General features: G+C 45.8%; 2 protein-coding genes across 4 annotated transcripts in view; both read right to left on the bottom strand.

The window, feature by feature from the left end:
• The window catches only part of LOC146860776 (cell surface hyaluronidase-like), a 665,184-nt gene that overhangs the window by 136,299 nt on the left and 508,960 nt on the right, over window positions 1-19,925 (bottom strand). For all 3 annotated transcript variants that reach the window (XR_014978861.1, XM_085644718.1, XM_085644719.1), the window contains exon 20: window positions 212-397. Coding sequence is in view for 2 of the 3 variants with exons in the window: in XM_085644718.1 (XP_085500844.1) it covers window positions 212-397 (186 nt within the window). In the remaining variant the exon portion in view is untranslated. The remainder of the gene's footprint in view (window positions 1-211; window positions 398-19,925) is intronic.
• The window catches only part of CEMIP (cell migration inducing hyaluronidase 1), a 908,751-nt gene that overhangs the window by 545,951 nt on the left and 342,875 nt on the right, over window positions 1-19,925 (bottom strand). The gene's annotated exons all lie outside the window — the stretch shown is intronic.

Below are 19,925 nucleotides of genomic sequence, written 5' to 3'. Positions count from 1 at the left end.
GTGTCCCGCCTGCTCAAGTAGTGGCAGCGCTGGCCCGGGGAGGGAGAGTACCCGTAGCTATCCCATGTGGTAGCAGCAAGTAGGAATAAGGGTGCCTAGCCATGCCCTTTGCACAGGTGCAGACTGCCAAGACTGGCAAGCACAAGTTAATACTAGGATCGTATTCACCCCAGATCTCTTTCTGCCCAAGAGGAGGCAGCATCACACTCACCCCGTGTCTCTGTCCTCGTAGAAGAAGCGCTGCTCCTCCGTTTGGCTCAGAAAACGCTGCATTGAAGGCGTGGATGTAAGATGCCGGACTGAATGAACTCGCCCCGTCTGCCGCTGGTAAACATCGGACACAACTGTGAACGTGGATTCCCTGGGATAACACAGAGCCACACACAGCCAGTCCCCCCTGCAAGGAAGAAAGAAAACACACAATCAAATCCAAGTCGTGTTTTTTATAGGCTGCTTTATGGACCAGTTTACAACGTGTCAAATCTTGAAAGGTATGTGAGGTGCAAGAAATAAGTGAATAACTCAAGACAACACAGTCGGTCAGTCTGGAGCTGGGAATGGTGGTGACAAGACAGTAAATACGTGCAGACAAAAAGAGAGCGACATGATTCCAGTTAGGGCTGTGCAAGAGAAGTCATAAATACAATGGGCCCTTTCAGGAAAGCAATTGTGAGTCCGAACGTTTAAGTTATTTTGTGTACAACTTCTGCCGATGTGCAACCAAAGAGAAGGACAGCAGGGACATACAAGGCATGCCGATGTATTCCTGTTCTGTCAGGACAGCAACAAGCCAAGTGCTTCGTCCCTCACCCTCGCATGTGCAGGGGGCCCATCTAGCTGAGGTCTGAGTTACCGCTTGACTAACGCTCACCCAACGGGTGCGCGCCTGCCTTTGAGAGCCTGAGAAGGGCTTGGGCATGAACCTCTCCTCAAAATGCTTGACTTCCTTCAGCATAGCAGGGGTGGGTAGAATCTGGGAATCTTAAAGTTTGTATAGTTTCTGTTCGGATTGCCAGCCTTGATTACTCTTCCCCATCGTTCCTCCTTCATAGGATGTATTTATTCAACAGAACGCAGTGCCCCTGCATTAAACAAAAAAAAAAATGGTGCATGGCTACTGCTTATGTCACCAATTCCCATTCTTGTCTGGTTGGTATCCTTTTACTACTTTGAGAGCATCTCTGCCTGGCGCATTTCGCTTTAGGGATTATTGGGCCTTTATTGATGAACCCCTTTTTTGGTATATAAGGGCACACAACATCCCACTGCCCCTGTGACTAAGCTGGTTAGTCACCAATATAATTATAAGGTGTGTGTCTATTTATCACATAACCTCACTTATCACACTACCAGGCTCTGCGACACATAACACAACAGCCGCACCTCAGTAGTTATCATGCACAACATGAAAACACTCTAGATATTGGCTCAAAACAAGAACAACAGATTCCCAACCACACAACCTACATGGTGTAGTTTGCTATCTGTATGGTTCAGCACTTCAGTACCCCACATAGGGGTAGTAAGCACTATACAAATGCTACAGTACAATGCAAGGTTTGAAAGAGATCTTCAACTTGTTATGTCACTAGAGAGTTGAGTGCAATCCACATTCTTCTGAGTTTGCTGACCTCGTACCAATCTTAGACAATTTGAGATAGTTTGCTCAGTTCACATTTCAGATACAACAGGTATATCTAGGGTTAAAGGTTGGTGTGGTAGCAGTGATTTATAGAAATTCATGACAATGCAAGAATTCAGTTACCAACTTTGAAACAATAGTTAAAATGTGAAGATTTCATCATTTAGCACAATGTTTTTTGCACTATTATCTGAAGATGTTACAGAAAGGCGTATGATTTTAAAAAATTGTATAGGGCAAAATGTAGCCAACTTGTCCACTCCAGAGAGGTCGGAATACAGCCGAATTTTACCGAAAGCCACTTGGCTCAGACGAAAGTGTTACTTATCTTCGGTAATGTTTTTCTGGTGGATACAGTATCTACCTGCAGATTCCTCACCTTTTGAGGATCATATGTACCAGAAGTCCATATAAACATTCTCAGTAGTTCTTTCACATCAACAGGGGCATCAGAATCCACATTGCGCCAAACACGGCACCGCGTGACGTCACTGGAGCCATAAGATGTCCCCATCGGCATATTGATGTCAGTTTCTACCCATTTTTATCGTGCCTTCGAGGCGAGCGGGTAATACTAACATCACAAATGCAATCAAAGATTCTAAACTCTGAATCAAAGATTGACATATGAAAACTCATATACATATAAAATGTACAGACTCCTTTTTCGGTATACGCTGACAAGCAAAGGGGAGGCAGAAGGCCGATGAGGAATCCGCAGATAGATACTGTATCCACCAGAAAAAGCATTCCCGAAGATAAGTAACTTGTTCTTCTGATGGATAAATCTAGCTGCAGATTCCTCACCTTTTGAATAGGGCACCTAAGCAGTCCCACACTCTGAGGTGGGTACATGTCTGCCTATACCAAAAAATCCTGCAAAACAGAACAAGCAAAGTGACTGTCCCTCCTCACTTCAGCTTCGGAAAAGTGTGAAGGAAGGCCCAAATTGCTCCCTTACAAATATCTACCAAAGGGACGCCTCCAGCTGAAGCAGAGGAAGAAGATTTAGCTCTAGTTTAGTGAGCATGAATACTTTCTGGACGTTCTTTGTCGGCCATCGTGTAGAAGGTTTTAATACAAAGGATGATCCACCTTCACAAAGACCTTTAGCGAAGCGCCTTTCCTTTAATTTTGCCAACATATCCCACAAAAAGCTGGTTATCCAGTCTGAAATCACGTGCCCTATCCATGTAAAACTGACAGTCCTTTTGGGGTCGAATCGATGAAGTCTTTCCTCCTCTTTAGATGGATGTGGTGGAGGTTAGAAAGCAGGAAGGGTGATGAACTGACCCAAATGAAAAGGAGTAATCACTTCTGGCAGGAAGGCAGCCCTGGTTCTCAGAACCAACTTATCAGGGAAAAAAGTAGTGAAGGGAGACTTAAGACTTAAGGCCTGTAACTCACTAACCCATTTTGCAGAAGTTGAAAAATTGTCTTAAAAATAAGAAATCTCATAGGACAACTGTGCAAAAGCTTGAATGGAGAACACATTAGAAATGTAAGAACTAAATTAACATCCCACTGAGGCATAACAAAATGAGCGAGAGGGTATTTATCTGTAAATGCCTTGGTAAACAGAGTAACACTGAGACGAAGACAAATAACTAAAATAATCCGTAGCTATGGCAATTGCACAGCCTTGCTGCACCAGAGAAAGAGCAAAACATAAAATATCTAACAAATGTTCCTTTAAAAGATTTACAGAATTATCACTACACCCCTTAACAAATTTAGACCATCTGCCAGCATAAACAGATTTTGTGGAGTGTCTTCTGGATGATAAAATAACATCCACCACATCTGAAGGAAGTGAAAAAGAACTCAGGTTGCCCCATTCAATCTTCAGGCATGCACTTTGAGAGCCAAAACGCCATTTCTTCTTGAGCTTCTTCCTTGCCGACCTCAATGAATGGATCAAGGACAAGACTTGCAATGACCTCACTTTTCCTGCCTCGCTCTAGCCATGAGCAGCATCACTTCCCCTTCTTTCAAGGCTTTCAGATTCACCTTCCGACACATAGAACAGGCGTTGACATCGTGATCTGATCCTAAGCACCAATGGAAAATATCATGAGGGTCAGAAACTAACATCTGACAATGCCCCCGTCGACGTGGGAGAGCTACTGAGAATGTTTCAGTGGAATGCTGGCACATGGTATATTCAAAAGGTAAGGAATTTGCAAGTAGATAGGTAGATGTATCTATCAGTAAAAAATGGAATGGGAGAATTTTAGAATGGGAGATCTTGGCTACTTATGTGCATGTATAATTCAATGAGGATGGAATCGTAAAATCAATTTTTTATTTACAAATTTTCATTTTAGGTATTTGAAATGACACCATGGTGTAGGAAACTGTTTTACACAGGATGTACCTAATGCAAATAATGTCAAACTTGAGGTACAAAGAACAGCACGACATGTAAAGTTCCGTTAAGACATGTTACAAAATCCGGGAAATGTTTCTGTTGAAAACATGTACTTTGGACTTCTATAATTAAACGTTAACTGATGTAAAGAATATGGAAATTATTGCACATTAACATTTTTTCCATTCTCGGGCAAAGATAAACTTGTGCCCCAACATCACAGAAAATATCATGTAGTAAATCTGGATTTTATACTGACTGTGGTAGCTAGTCTACAACTCTCATCATGTACAAGGGGATCACTGTGCGATGATTTATTTGAGCTGTCAGCGGCATTTGTCACAATCACGTTGTTTGTCTAGCAGATCAGAGATCTTATTGTTGGAGCAGGACCATGACGGATTTCCATATGATTGCTCTCCATCTAGTGTGGATCAGTGATCTAAAAAATTATAGATTGCAATTTGACACGAGCATATTGCAAGCATTGCACCCATAGCCTTTTGTTGTTCCAATGTGGTGCCTTAAGTGAGTGGGAGGGGTATGACCAAACAAGGGTTCCCTGCTTCCTGCGACTATAGGACCCATTTCGACTGGGCTGTCCGTATTAAGCATAACAATAATATTGTTTGCAGAAGCTTGCTCCCCACATCTAGAGTGGTGCAGTGGGCAAAAAACATAATGTCCCTGACTGATCGCCATTGGCTAAGACTTTTGAAAGCAATCACACTCTGTTCCTGTGACATCCTGTGTGTGATGGATATACCGAGATGTGGGTCTTGAGCATGTTGTGCCATAGGATCTAAGCTGCGCCTCATTGATAATAACAAACACATCTGAAACCAGGTTTGGTTCCCTTGTGTTACGGGTTCGGAGGGGACAATTTGGACTGAACTGTTTTTATTGGATCTGGATCAAGACTGTTTTGGGTATAGTTGCTGCCCATTGGGAGTGGTGCAGTGGGCAAAAAAACAATGAATTTGAATGTCACGTGTGCGACTTCCATTGGCTGAAACTTTTGCAAGTATTCCACCCATCCATTTTTTTTGTTTTTATTTTTCACATTCAACCCCACTGAAATCTTGAGAAGCTTAGAGAAAGGTCCTTCACCAATTTACTGGACTTTTAAATCCGCATCATTAATTTGACTCACCGAGCAGTCCCACCTCTAGGTCTGTCACCCTTCATTGCACAGAAGGAGTCGGCCTGTTAGTTCCAGTTTTCGATCTCTACATGGAGATGCTGGGCATCTGATACACGGGTCATTATCCCTCCAACAGAAGGCAGGCTAAAACAAGGCCAGGGCAAAGTTTCATTTACACCAGCGTAATTGGCATCATTTTGGGAATTTCGTATTATGCTTTTACTGTGGCATTTCACACCAAAATATAGCTTCAAATGCCGGTTTTGCAGTTTGCATAATTAGACGTAATTTTCATGTCATTTTCACAAATTTTCATATAATTGCACAAATACAAATGATACAAATTGTGCACACCCATAATTTCTTTTCATTACCATGGGGTGTCCTGTTGAAGTGATTAATCTGAGAACCTAAATATCTGCTTAGGAGAGGCTGAAAAATAAATTGTTACACGTTTTCTAAAATCGAATCAAAATACATCGGAAGCCACATTCTTATTGATTGGTGGATGGGCAACCTGCCAGAGAAGGGCCCACTCAATACCGGCAACACAAGAACAATGTTTTATATTAGTATTGAATCCCCAGCTAGGGTTGACCTTGCATGCTAAACTGGCAGTGACAGCCATTAGGTTCTATTTTCATTTTACATATGAAATACAACTCTTTGCAAAGTTCTGCAAAAAAGGGTATTTTTTAAGAGTGTAACTCTAGGCTGCATCCTATGGATGAAGGAAAACATATGAAAGTATTTTGTAGTCTATGTGGTCATTCATATAAAAAAAGCTTGACGTTTTTAGTTGATAAACTGAAAATATAGGTAGGGCCATATCAGCCTGACAGTCATGACAACGTCTAGTCAGAGTTATCAACGTTTGTCGTTTATTAAAAAGAATTAAAACTCTAGAGAGGAGCACTGGTATCTTGTGAACCACTCGGCCAGACACCAGCCTTTTGCCGCCACAGCCGCTCTAATGCAAGTAATTGAAAGCTATTTTATATAATGATAATTGGAGCTGGAGGGGTCTGCTACATGATGCTATGTTTAAACGTGTTGCTATTAAGTAAATATGCTGATGCATTTTCTTGGAGTATGGGCACGTTTCAAAGTGCTCACATGCCCCGAAGGGATCGTGCGAGGAAATCTATTTTTTAATGACCATTGTCCTTGACCTTTTGCAACTCCATTAAGTACTGGCACGCGTGAACACTGTACACGGTGAGCTTTCTGTCGGCGACGGACCATCAAGATGTATCAACAGATGCATGCATGCATGCCAACATTTTGGAAAGTGGGAGATTTATTCGGGCGAATGTATTTCTCCCAATGTCTTCTAATGCTGCCAGCATCGAGTCTGTTGGCCTGTATGGGAGTTGCAAGCATGCTGCTGCAGGATAGATTATCAGAAATTTAAATATAAGTTTTTTTCCATATCTGTCAGTATCACAGAGAAATTGCTAAGGCAGGCAGAGAAAGTGTGACACAAATGTTGTGCACTTGTTTGCAAGAGTAGCTTACTGGCAGTGCATACTCCGAGTCACACAAGACCAGTCCCTGTCGACAGAAGCCCGGCAAGGAATCCGGTTTTTGCAAGCAGGTGTCAGAAGGCGGGAGAATTTCCTTGAAACCAATATGATTGGTACTTGGACGGATGCGGTAACATGTCATCTGCAGCCCGCCATGTGTGTGGGAGTGCTGTACATGTATACACAAACCTGCTCCCACTTGACAGGAGTAGCCCAAACTGCACACAGTGCCTAAAGCAAAATGATGGCCCCCCACCCACCGAGGAAGTGGTGAGCGGAACCTGATACTCCCAAATCTCACAGAAATTCATAGTCTGTGCTGAATGGGAGCCCCCATGCACCACAGGGGTTGCAGGGGCCCGTGTTAGCCCCCGACTGCACGCCAGACGGTTGGGCCTAGAACGTCTGTCTTCACGTTGCGTCACAATGTCACAACAAGCAAGCACAACTAAACCAGACAAACTTACTCAAATGTGTGCTTTTTCTTGTGTAAATACATGCCGAACATCTCGCACAATCATTCTTAAAACACATGCAGGAATGTGAACGGCAGCATATAAAACCCTTCACGTCATAACCGTGAACTACGAAGGGGTCAACGAACACAGGCAGCATCGCAAGGCGAGGGGATCTCTGGGAACCATTTGCTTCATTTTAAAGTGTCTACTTTGCCTTTTCAGCTGCCAAAAATATAACAAAGGCCAGAAGCTCTGCAGAGAACAGAAGCCAAGAAGGCTAGAGGCAGTAGCACCTGCCTATTTTCCACTGGCTACTTTCAGGCTCTGAGCTGTTTGCGTTCTGTAGGTGGTTCACAGCGCAGACTGCATGGGGTAGATCCGAGACACACCCCAGTCCACAGATTTGAAACTGCGTCTCGGTCACAGCAGGACCCAAAATTGATGGGTACGCTGCTCAGATGCCATGAATTAAACAGAGGGTGAGAGGACCCACACTCCCACTTCGAAGCATCCCTCCGAGACAACTTCAAGGCACTTTACAGGCAGTAAGACCCACCTCACTCTGCAATTCACAAGGAAAAAATCCAACTTTCTACACAGTCCCACACACACACTATACTAGGCCAGGTCTGCATTCAAGACACCCACACAAAGTCCCTCCAAGCATAAACACACAGGCACACGACGCACCACCACCGATATCCTCAGATGTCAACACCACAGCACGCACCTCCACCAATGGATCGCAAACTGCGCTGACACCCTGGCCCCCCTCAAGAAAGTGACTAGCAAACAACACGTCAAGAAAGCAAACTGGTTAACCCCCGTGCTTCAAGAGTCTAGATGCACCTGTAGATGGCTCGAGAAGACATGGAGGAAAAACAAAACCCTGGAAGCACATGCCCCCTTCAAAGAAGCCACCACCGCACACCACCACCTCATCAGAACCACAAAGAAGAAGGCCCTCCAAGACAGAACCACCAACAACACACATAATAGCAAATAACTCTTCAGCATCATCAAGGAGTTCGCCAAACCCAACAGCAAGGCCACAGACATCCCACCCTCCCAAGACCTCTGCAACAGACTTGAGACCTTCTTCTACCATATGATCAAGACTATCCACGACAACTTCAACACCCAGGACCACCCCACATTGCCAGCAACCACCACAACCAACGCCGATCCCTCCCGACCGAATCTCCACAGCTGGTCCCCACTCACCATGGATGACACCATTAAGACCATGAAAAGTATCCACTCCTAAGCACCTTCGGACCTCTGCCTGCACCGCGTCTTGTGGTGTGCCTACACAATTGCACCCAAGCTATGCCAAACCATAAACTGCTCCCTCGAGACCGCAACCTTCCCCGATGACTGGAAACACGCCGAGATCAACCCCCTGTGGACCCAACGGACCTCAAGGACTTGGGGCCTATCTCCCTGCTCTCCTTACCAGCCAAAGGCATCGAAAAAGTCATCAATGCCCAGCTCGCCGGCTTCATCAAAACCAACTACATCCTGCAAATCTCCCAATTCAGATTCGAAGCAATCATAGCACCAAGACCGCCCTCTTTGCAGCCACCGATGACATCAGCTCCCTCCTCGACCAGAGTGAAACTACGACCCTCATCCTACTGGACCTCTAGGCGGCCTTTGACACTGTCTCCCACTGTACCCTAGCCACAAGACTCCACAACGCTGGTATCCGAGACAAGGACCTCAACTGGATCTGCTCATTCCTTATCAGCAGTCTCCCACCATACCTCTCGAAACCGACAGAGATCAGCTGCGGAGTACCCCAGGGCTCCTCCCTCAGCCACTTCTTCTCCAACATCTACATGGCCCCCCTCGCAGCCATCATTAGGAGCTACAGGCTCAACATCGTCTCCTACACCGACGACACCCAGCTATACTCTCTCTCACCAAAGAACTCACTGTCACCAGGAACAACTTCCACAAAGGAATGAAAGCCGTCACTACCTGGATGAAGGACAGCTGCCTGAAAACAACTCAGACAAGACAGAAGTCCTCATCCTGGGAGCCTCCCCCTCTGCTTGGAACGACTCCTAGTGACCCTCTGTTCTAGGAAGTCCCTCTACCCCCACGAACCACGAACAAAACCTGTGCATTTTACTGCACTCCTCGCTCACAATGGACCGCGAGATAAACACTGCCTCCTCAGTCTGCTTCAACACACTTGCCTGCCTCGAAAGACCTTCATATGGATTCCCACAGATAACAAGAAGACAGTCACCCATGCCCTCAATAAGCAGCACACTCTACGCCGGCGTCACCCAGAAACTCCTCCGAAGACTTCAGAATGTTCAGAACACTGCAGAAAGACTAATCCTCAACATTCCCTGGCACAGCAACATCACTTAACACCTCCGCAACCTCCAATGGCCCCCAGACGACAGAAGAATAATCTTCAAACTCCTCACCCACGCATACAAGGCCCTTCACAATGCCAGACCCGCATGCCTGAATCACCGCCTCACATTCCACGTACCCAACAGACACCTCTGCTCGTCTCAGCTTTCCCTGGCTACCATCCCACGAATCCGCAAGACCAGAACAGGAGGAATGTCCTTCTCCTACCCCGCCTCCAAGACATGGAACACCCTGCCCATCCACCTCAGGAAATCACCCTCGCTGACGCAATTTAGGAAGGACCTCAAGACCTGGCTCTTCGGATGAACTCAGCACTTAGTCTGATCCGCTACGTTCCCCATCCCCGACATGCAGCACCTTGAAAACCTCTTGGGTGAGTAGCCACGCTGTACAAACCCCTGATTGAGTGATTCCATCTAGGAGCGCTAAGATCCTAAATACCTGCTGTGCATTAATAATATAATAACCTTAACTCAGCATAGCAAGGTGGGAGACTCTTCTTTTTTCTTGCACGGTGAAATGGTATTTTTTAAATTTACATGGCAGGATGGGAGTCCTCTTCCTCTTAAACAGCAGGGTGAGTTTTAAGATGAGGCCTTCCATATTGCTATGTAAGAAGTGGTCTCCCATCCCTGCATGTTAGAGGAGTATTTCCACCCTTTGGTGCTAGTGGAGTGCTCAATCCTACCACAAAAAGGAATGCTCCTGCCCCAAAATGTAAAAAAAGAGGGTTTGCTTCCCGCCATCTAAGAGCAAGTAAATCCAGTAGGAGGATCACTCAGTAGGAGGCCCAGTTGCGGCTCCTACGCTAAGGCGGAGGAATATCGCCCCACTGCTCTGAGAGTAGAGAAAGGAAAGATAAAAATGATAATAACCCCTTAATTATCATTTTATTTTTCACTACGGGGCTAGGTTAGGGCAGGGCTGGGGTCGCAGGGCAAGCCACACAGTCTTGCACACTTTGCATGTTCCCCACCAGGCTGCATTACACAGCCTGGTGAGGAACATTCCCAGGCTCCCATTCCCTGTCTGAGCGCCGAACCCTGGCGCTAAGACCATTCACAACACTGCATTGCAGCGTTGTGATTGACTCAGGGGAGGGAGCCTGTATGCTTCCTGCTTCCGCCAAGGCTGGGGGGAAGGCGGTGTAGGAAGGGACCAAAGTGGAAGAGAGACGGCGGCCAGCAAATAGTAAGTGTTTTTTTTTATTTCAACCCGCCCTGCCACCCCCGTTACCTGCCAGCCGCCTCTGCCCTCCCACATTCAAGTGGAGCTTGAGTTGAAGGCTGGAAGTCGGACACAGAGGAGGTCCTTCCACAATGGAAATAAGTGGTCCAGCCTATGTATGGGAGCATTCACTGGGATCGTAAAGTAAATGGAGAAGGAACACTGGTGGGGGAAATTCATACCTGGAGGGGACTGCAAGTGCTTTCCATGACCAGTTCTGAGGAGGAGGGGGGGTTGTTGTGAGAATTCATTATGCTAACGGGGCTAGGCATAACTACATATCATTTTAAAGGACATTTGGAGTATGGTTTATATTTTATAAAATATTTGTCTTAATTACTGACTTTTCAAGGACATACTGTGATAAAAATGTTATCATTGTCTGTGTATTTTTTCATTGTCCCTTTGCAAAATCTTAACTTCAACATTGAATAAGAGAGGACGCTACAAAAAGAATTCTAATTTTGCATGACTTCATTTGTGATGTTGGATGACCCATATAAGGGAATACAAAAAGGTGTGCTGTGATGCAATGGTTGTTGAGTTATAGCATGCTAAATTTGAGTAGAGGTTGACAGTACAGAGCCAGCGCGTCTAGATAAAGCTTATTTTCCCCTCACTGCAGTCGTAACATATCTGACATTTGCAAAGTAACTGTCCTTGCAGACATGGCATCCCTCAGAAACACTCCAGACCTCAGTGTGCAATGTGCAGATGTCTGATAGAAAATCGATTGCAAATATATTGTGTGGACAGAATATCGTATAAAAAATTCTGAGGCCCAAAATATTGAGTGCAAATAGCAACAGCAACCTGTCCATACAGGGTGAGGGGCCACGCCCCCCCCCCCCACCTTGTTCCAGGCAAGGAGAATGTCTGTCAGACTGAGCAAAGGTCAGTCTGATAGACACTCCTCTTGTTAAGGTCAGGCAGGCAGGCGCTAGACATGAGCTAAATGCACAGCCCCTGGTTGACTGAGCTGAACATTGCCAGGGTGAGAATTTCACAGCCCATTGGGTGTGACCTCCTTAGCCTGACAAAAGTGCCTCAAATCCCTCCCCCTTATGATGAGGGGGAGCATCACCGATTACCTCAGATCTGGGCACTTCAGTTTTAAGCCCTAAAGTGCCCAGGGCTGAATGTCAATCAGTAACACCTCGTGGGGTGCAGTCAGCAGTCTCAGTGACCCCAGCTCACTCTCTGCAAGGTTGAGACTGCAGCCTTCCCTCATACGGTCATCCAATGAGGTAAAGCAGCAGTCCCAACTCTCCTGGGACCTCTAAGGCTTTCCTCTTAGAGAGCTGCTGTTAAGGTAAGTCTTATGTATTTTTTAATGTTTGGTGTATGTGTTATGTTTGAATGAATGTGTGTTTATTAGTGAGTGTTGTGCATGGGTGTGTGTGTGTGTTTGAATGCATGGGTGTGAGTGAGGTGTATGTGTGCCTCTGTGGCACCCCTGGGAACCTCGGTAAAATTACCAGCCACCACTGGCAAACAGGTAAATTTACTCTTCTTAAATCCACCTCTACATACCTTGAAGATATTTCTTCAAGGTACGTAGATGTGGAGTTAAGTATAGTAAAACTTTGCTTTCCCACAGAAACTTTCCTTGATGATATTTTTGTCCTGAGTATTTTTGACACTGTATTTTCCTTGACACTTTGTTCAAACATCTCAATGTGCAGAGTGCACCTAATATGATGTACTATATAGCAGCTATGTGCCAGCTTTGTTCAGTAAAGACATGCTACAGGGCCTATTCAGAAACTGCATTTTGCAGTATGCTTACTAGTACTACAACAGTACTACTAACACAAAGCTATTCACAAACCTGCATACGGAGGTCAACACCTCCTCCTCTCCTGTCTTTTATATACAGAGGTATACGCTCTGGTAGTAAATGTGGGAGTGACAGGGAGGAATGGCTGGAAACGGGGGAATACTTCCTACATAAGGGAAGGGGCTAATGGAGGAGAATGAAGGCTTAATGGAGGAGTTGGGTTGAGTTTAGGGCGGGAGATGCCCACACTCATAAAAAATTAAGTCAATTGCTATTCATAAACTGCATTTCAATAATTACTACAGCCAAAAAGAGCAAAACAAAAGTCATAAATGCACTCCAGCTCAGACCTGGTGTAAGTCCAGCATCCCGCATGGCCAACCTCTGGTACTGCTGCACCCTTCCGTAGAAAATAATGTAGGTAGGGACTTAAAAGAGAGAGATTATAAATGTTTCCTATACTTTACAATAAGGAGATCCGGGTGAAGTCTTCGTATGTTAAGGTATAGGGAAAGTTAAAAGTTGATTAAACTTGAAAAAATAGCAACAACATTTTTAATGTTAAATATTAATGTCAATTAAATTGATAAATTTAGTTTAAATGTAGAACAAAATAAAAAATGCTACAAAACTATTCACTTAATTTTGAATTAAACATTTAATTAATTTAAGTATCCTAAATTAAAGAAAAAATATTTTTAGTGAAATTTAAGAAAAATTCCGGAGTTTAAATAAAAACATCACACATGAAGTATGTTTTAATATGTATTACTAAATAGTAAAAGTGGTGTATAGAATTCATCAAAAGTAATTGAATTATATTATAATGGAAATTAAAGAAAGATATTAAAATATTTTACAATTAAATGAATATTTTTTAGATAATTTCTTAACATTAAATCAAATTCCTATATATTTTTAAAAAGTCAAATTAAATTCTTTGAATTTAGCATTATTTCTTATGGGTTCTTATTTAAGTGCCTGTCACCATTTTTATATATGGAAGGGTGCTGCAGTACCAATGGTTGGCCATGTGTGGTACTGGACTTACTACTGCTCCTCATTAGCTGTAGTTACTTGCACATGCCAATTTGGCTCCACCCTCGTTTTCAGTCGATGGAGATTTGTAAGTCCACACTTTTCAGTAACTTTACACTCGTAAATGGTGAATAACCAAAAGTAGTAAAGTCACTCAAAAGTGTAAGAGTAAACTTACACAGTAACTTATTCACAAGTGTAAGTGTAAGTTACCTTTGTGAATAGCCCCACCGGTGTTGTTAAGGTTGCCTACTGGACAGAACACCCGCCCAGCGAGCTTCAGCCTATAAATCTCAGCAAGGTCTTTTACATCTTCATCTTTCTGAAAGGCTGTTAAAATGAGTACCGATATGTTTGTTAATAATAATGCCTATTGTGTAAGCTCCCTAATGCAGTTATAAATGCAAGATATCAATAGTAGTTAGTACTCTAAATCAATATGCTGAGTAAATACAAGGCCTATTTGTGGTAATCTAGTGCATGAAGGCAGAAAGAGACAGGAAGTGTGGACTACTGCATCTACTGAACTGTCGGCCTCGTGATATTCATCTCTCCCTCTGTGTAACTTTATTGCTGGGAAGCCGATGAACGCCTATTGACTTTTCTCGTAAGGGCCAGACTTATGAAGCATTTGTTTAAAATGAGCAGAGCACACTCTTGGGGGATGTTAATGAGACAATGCCAGGAATACTGAAGTACTTGCGCAAAACTGCTTGCGCTGGAAGAAAAGGCTCTCCGTGGCTCACAGAGAGATCAAGGAGCAATTCTAGTGCATGGGATCAGAAACTGTCAGTGATGTAACAAAACTTGAGGGGGGGCCCGCTGCAACGAATGTGGGGGGTCCCGCCCGACCCAGTCAGGCGCCAGGGACATCTTAAGGATTTTGGGGCCCCTGGGCCAAACATATTTTGATGGCCCCTTCAGAACATCTTTGAATTTATGATTCAATTTCAGCTCTTTCATGGCTTCTTGGACCAGGTCACTGACCGTGCACAGATATACTCTCCAAATGCTAAATGTGTTTCCATCTAATAGTCATGGATAGTGAGGGGTGTTTTCAATATTGTACCGCAGCAGCTCACTAACATTACTGCAAATAATCTCTGTGACACCTCCCATTACTCATATGTGAGGTTCTGTTTTGATCTAAAAGAAACTTTTTTTATAAATGTTACATGAAACAAACACAACATTTCCCTACAAAATGTCTGTAATAGACTCTCAAATATCACCTACATTGAAAATAAAATTAAAGGAAAACCGTATTTTAAAAATCTGCCGTTCCAGAATGCCTCAAAGTTGGACAAGTCACGCCACTGCCGAAGAAACTTGGCCTTGACATAAAGGACCTGAATAAATTCAGACCTGTCTCTAACCTACCTCTTCTATCCGAAATCCTGGAAAAATATGTGCTCCTACAACTAACCCAAAACATGGATAGCATCAACCTCCTTAATTCTCACCAGTCAGGCTTCAGAAAAGGCTGCAGCACTGACACTGCGATTCTCTACGTCATTGATGATATCCACAAATCACTTGATTCGGACCAATGCTGCCTCCTCAATCTCCTAGACCTATTGGCAGCCTTCCTTCAACACGGTCAACCACAATCTTCTCATTAAGGTTCTTCAAGAAAGGGCAGGATTCGACGAGGTGGTCCTACACTGGTTCTCCTCCTTCCTACACAACCGCACCCAAAGAATTAAAATAAAAAACTTTGCCTCCGACCTACACCCAGTCAGCAGGGGAGTCCCCCAAAGTTCAGTGCTCTCCTCACAACTTTTCAACATTTACATGGAACCCCTCACCACCCTACTCAAAAAAGCCAACATTCCCTTCCATCTGTATTCTGACGATACACAGACCTACTTGGAAACCTCCTCCATCGAGGACATTCAAAGACTCAATGACACACTAAGAGAAGTCCAACACTGGCTGTAAAGTAACCACCTAAACTTAATCAACTAAAATACTCCTCATCTCGAACAAAGAAGAGAACCCGCATATTGCGGAATGACTAAAAGCTATTGATGCGCTCAACGGGAACCTCACCCTGGCCGACTCTGTAAAATCACTAGGTATCATGCTAGACCCGAAATTGGACATGACCAAACACATTAAGAACTCAGCTAAGAGCGCCTTCCTTAACCTGAAGCTACTGAACAAAATAAAACCTTTCATCCCGCTCAAGGACCTCAAACAAGCCACCCAAGCATTGATGTTGTCAAGACTAGACTATGGGAATGCAGTCCTCTCAGGAATAGCTAAATCACATCTTGCTCCCCTCAAAAAAACTCTCAATGCGGCAGCCAGAATGGTCACCGGAATCAAGAAATTTGATCACATTTCACCCGCACTCAGAGAACTTAATTGGCTCCCCGTTGAAATGCGGGCGAGCTTCAGAACAGCCTGCCTCACGCATAGAGCCTTACAACAAACAATTGATGGACGGAATGCTGACAATGCAGACACGCCATGCATACTTGCATTCACACTCGAGCATAGGTGTATCCGCCGACGCTGACCTTCAGGGACCATTTTCATTGGGGGAACACGCCTGGTAGGTGTAGCAGTGTGCGACCAATCTGGTTTAACTTTATATTCAGGCTCCCTTGAGCCGGTGGAGTCGACAGACTCATGGTTACGCACCTGCGCGCTACGAGAGGTACTAGACCTGATATGATTTTAGCAGCTTACACAGCAACCCCACACATTTTCCTACTCCCTGCTGACGAGAGGCAACTACCTCGAAACACGTGTCCAGGGATAGCACACGCCACGCATACTTGCATTCACACTCGAGCATAGGTGTATCCGCCGACGCTGACCTTCAGGGACCATTTTCATTGGGGAACACGCCTGGTAGGTGTAGCAGTGTGCGACCAATCTGGTTTAACTTTATATTCAGGCTCCCTTGAGCCGGTGGAGTCGACGGACTCATGGTTACGCACCTGCGCGCTACGAGAGGTACTAGACCTGATACGATTTTAGCAGCTTACACAGCAACCCCACACATTTTCCTACTCCCTGCTGACGAGAGGCAACTACCTCGAAACACGTGTCCAGGGATGGCACACGCCACGCATACTTGCATTCACACTCGAGCATAGGTGTATCCGCCGACGCTGACCTTCAGGGACCATTTTCATTGGGGGAACACGCCTGGTAGGTGTAGCAGTGTGCGACCAATCTGGTTTAACTTTATATTCAGGCTCCCTTGAGCCGGTGGAGTCGACGGACTCATGGTTACGCACCTGCGCGCTACGAGAGGTACTAGACCTGATACGATTTTAGCAGCTTACACAGCAACCCCACACATTTTCCTACTCCCTGCTGACGAGAGGCAACTACCTCGAAACACATGTCCAGGGATGGCACACGCCACGCATACTTGCATTCACACTCGAGCATAGGTGTATCCGCCGACGCTGACCTTCAGGGACCATTTTCATTGGGGGAACACGCCTGGTAGGTGTAGCAATGTGCGACCAATCTGGTTTAACTTTATATTCAGGCTCCCTTGAGCCGGTGGAGTCGACGGACTCATGGTTACGCACCTGCGCGCTACGAGAGGTACTAGACCTGATACGATTTTAGCAGCTTACACAGCAACCCCACACATTTTCCTACTCCCTGCTGACGAGAGGCAACTACCTCGAAACACGTGTCCAGGGATGGCACACGCCACGCATACTTTCATTCACACTCGAGCATAGGTGTATCCGCCGACGCTGACCTTCAGGGACCATTTTCATTGGGGGAACACGCCTGGTAGGTGTAGCAGTGTGCGACCAATCTGGTTTAACTTTATATTCAGGCTCCCTTGAGCCGGTGGAGTCGACGGACTCATGGTTACGCACCTGCGCGCTACGAGAGGTACTAGACCTGATACGATTTTAGCAGCTTACACAGCAACCCCACACATTTTCCTACTCCCTGCTGACGAGAGGCAACTACCTCGAAACACGTGTCCAGGGATGGCACACGCCACGCATACTTGCATTCACACTCGAGCATAGGTGTATCCGCCGACGCTGACCTTCAGGGACCATTTTCATTGGGGGAACACGCCTGGTAGGTGTAGCAGTGTGCGACCAATCTGGTTTAACTTTATATTCAGGCTCCCTTGAGCCGGTGGAGTCGACGGACTCATGGTTATGCACCTGCGCGCTACGAGAGGTACTAGACCTGATACGATTTTAGCAGCTTACACAGCAACCCCACACATTTTCCTACTCCCTGCTGACGAGAGGCAACTACCTCGAAACACGTGTCCAGGGATGGCACACGCCACGCATACTTGCATTCACACTCGAGCATAGTTGTATCCGCCGACGCTGACCTTCAGAGACCATTTTCATTGGGGGAACACGCCTGGTAGGTGTAGCACTGTGCGACCAATCTGGTTTAACTTTATTTTCAGGCTCCCTTGAGCCGGTGGAGTCGACGGACTCATGGCTACGCACCTGCGCGCTACGAGAGGTACTAGACCGGATACGATTTTAGCAGCTTACACAGCAACCCCACACATTTTCCTACTCCCTGCTGACGAGAGGCAACTACCTCGAAACACGTGTCCAGGGATGGCACACGCCACGCATACTTGCATTCACACTCGAGCATAGGTGTATCCGCCGATGCTGACCTTCAGGGACCATTTTCATTGGGGGAACACGCCTGGTAGGTGTAGCAGTGTGCGACCAATCTGGTTTAACTTTATATTCAGGCTCCCTTGAGCCGGTGGAGTCGACGGACTCATGGTTACGCACCTGCGCGCTACGAGAGGTACTAGACCTGATACGATTTTAGCAGCTTACACAGCAACCCCACACATTTTCCTACTCCCTGCTGACGAGAGGCAACTACCTCGAAACACGTGTCCAGGGATGGCACACGCCACGCATACTTGCATTCACACTCGAGCATAGGTGTATCCGCCGACGCTGACCTTCAGGGACCATTTTCATTGGGGGAACACGCCTGGTAGGTGTAGCAGTGTGCGACCAATCTGGTTTAACTTTATATTCAGGCTCCCTTGAGCCGGTGGAGTCGACGGACTCATGGTTACGCACCTGCGTGCTACGAGAGGTACTAGACCTGATACGATTTTAGCAGCTTACACAGCAACCCCACACATTTTCCTACTCCCTGCTGACGAGAGGCAACTACCTCGAAACACGTGTCCAGGGATGGCACACGCCACGCATACTTGCATTCACACTCGAGCATAGGTGTATCCGCCGACGCTGACCTTCAGGGACCATTTTCATTGGGGGAACACGCCTGGTAGGTGTAGCAGTGTGCGACCAATCTGGTTTAACTTTATATTCAGGCTCCCTTGAGCCGGTGGAGTCGACGGACTCATGGTTACGCACCTGCACGCTATGAGAGGTACTAGACCTGATACGATTTTAGCAGCTTACACAGCAACCCCACACATTTTCCTACTCCCTGCTGACGAGAGGCAACTACCTCGAAACACGTGTCCAGGGATGGCACACGCCACGCATACTTGCATTCACACTCGAGCATAGGTGTATCCGCCGACGCTGACCTTCAGGGACCATTTTCATTGGGGAACACGCCTGGTAGGTGTAGCAGTGTGCGACCAATCTCGTTTAACTTTATATTCAGGCTCCCTTGAGCCGGTGGAGTCGACGGACTCATGGTTACGCACCTGCGCGCTACGAGAGGTACTAGACCTGATACGATTTTAGCAGCTTACACAGCAACCCCACACATTTTCCTTCTCCCTGCTGACGAGAGGCAACTACCTCGAAACACGTGTCCAGGGATGGCACACGCCACGCATACTTGCATTCACACTCGAGCATAGGTGTATCCGCCGACGCTGACCTTCAGGGACCATTTTCATTGGGGGAACACGCCTGGTAGGTGTAGCAGTGTGCGACCAATCTGGTTTAATGCAGACATTCTCCCCCCAGCATAAAGCCTGGCACACCGATAAACCGGAATATCTGACTTCCAAACTCAAAAAAGGCGGTCAGACTAGGAACCTCAGGAGTTTTGAACACTCTTCTATTCATCCCGCTGAAAACACGCAAACAAAAAACTGCGGCCCGGTCCTTTGCTGGGAACGCGCCCAATATCTGGAACTCTATTCCCCCTAACATCAGAACTATCCCCTCTTTTGCAAAATTCAAAAGACAGCTTAAAGTCCCTTTTCTCAACCGTTCCCTAGTAAACCGATAGGAGCTGCCGGAGCGCTGAAGCAGGCACCTCGCACCGCTTTGACTCTGTGTCCCCAATGTAGTAGAGTAGGGTCTGCTTTCTATGTTCACCCCCACTTTTTGCTTTTGCTTTACTGGTTTTCGACTTAGATGT

This window comes from Triturus cristatus, chromosome 3_1 (genome assembly GCF_964204655.1).
Source record: "Triturus cristatus chromosome 3_1, aTriCri1.1, whole genome shotgun sequence".
Classification (NCBI taxonomy): Eukaryota; Metazoa; Chordata; class Amphibia; order Caudata; family Salamandridae; genus Triturus; species Triturus cristatus.
Note: the sequence above shows the minus strand (reverse complement) of the source record. Positions and strands in the feature narration are given on the sequence as shown.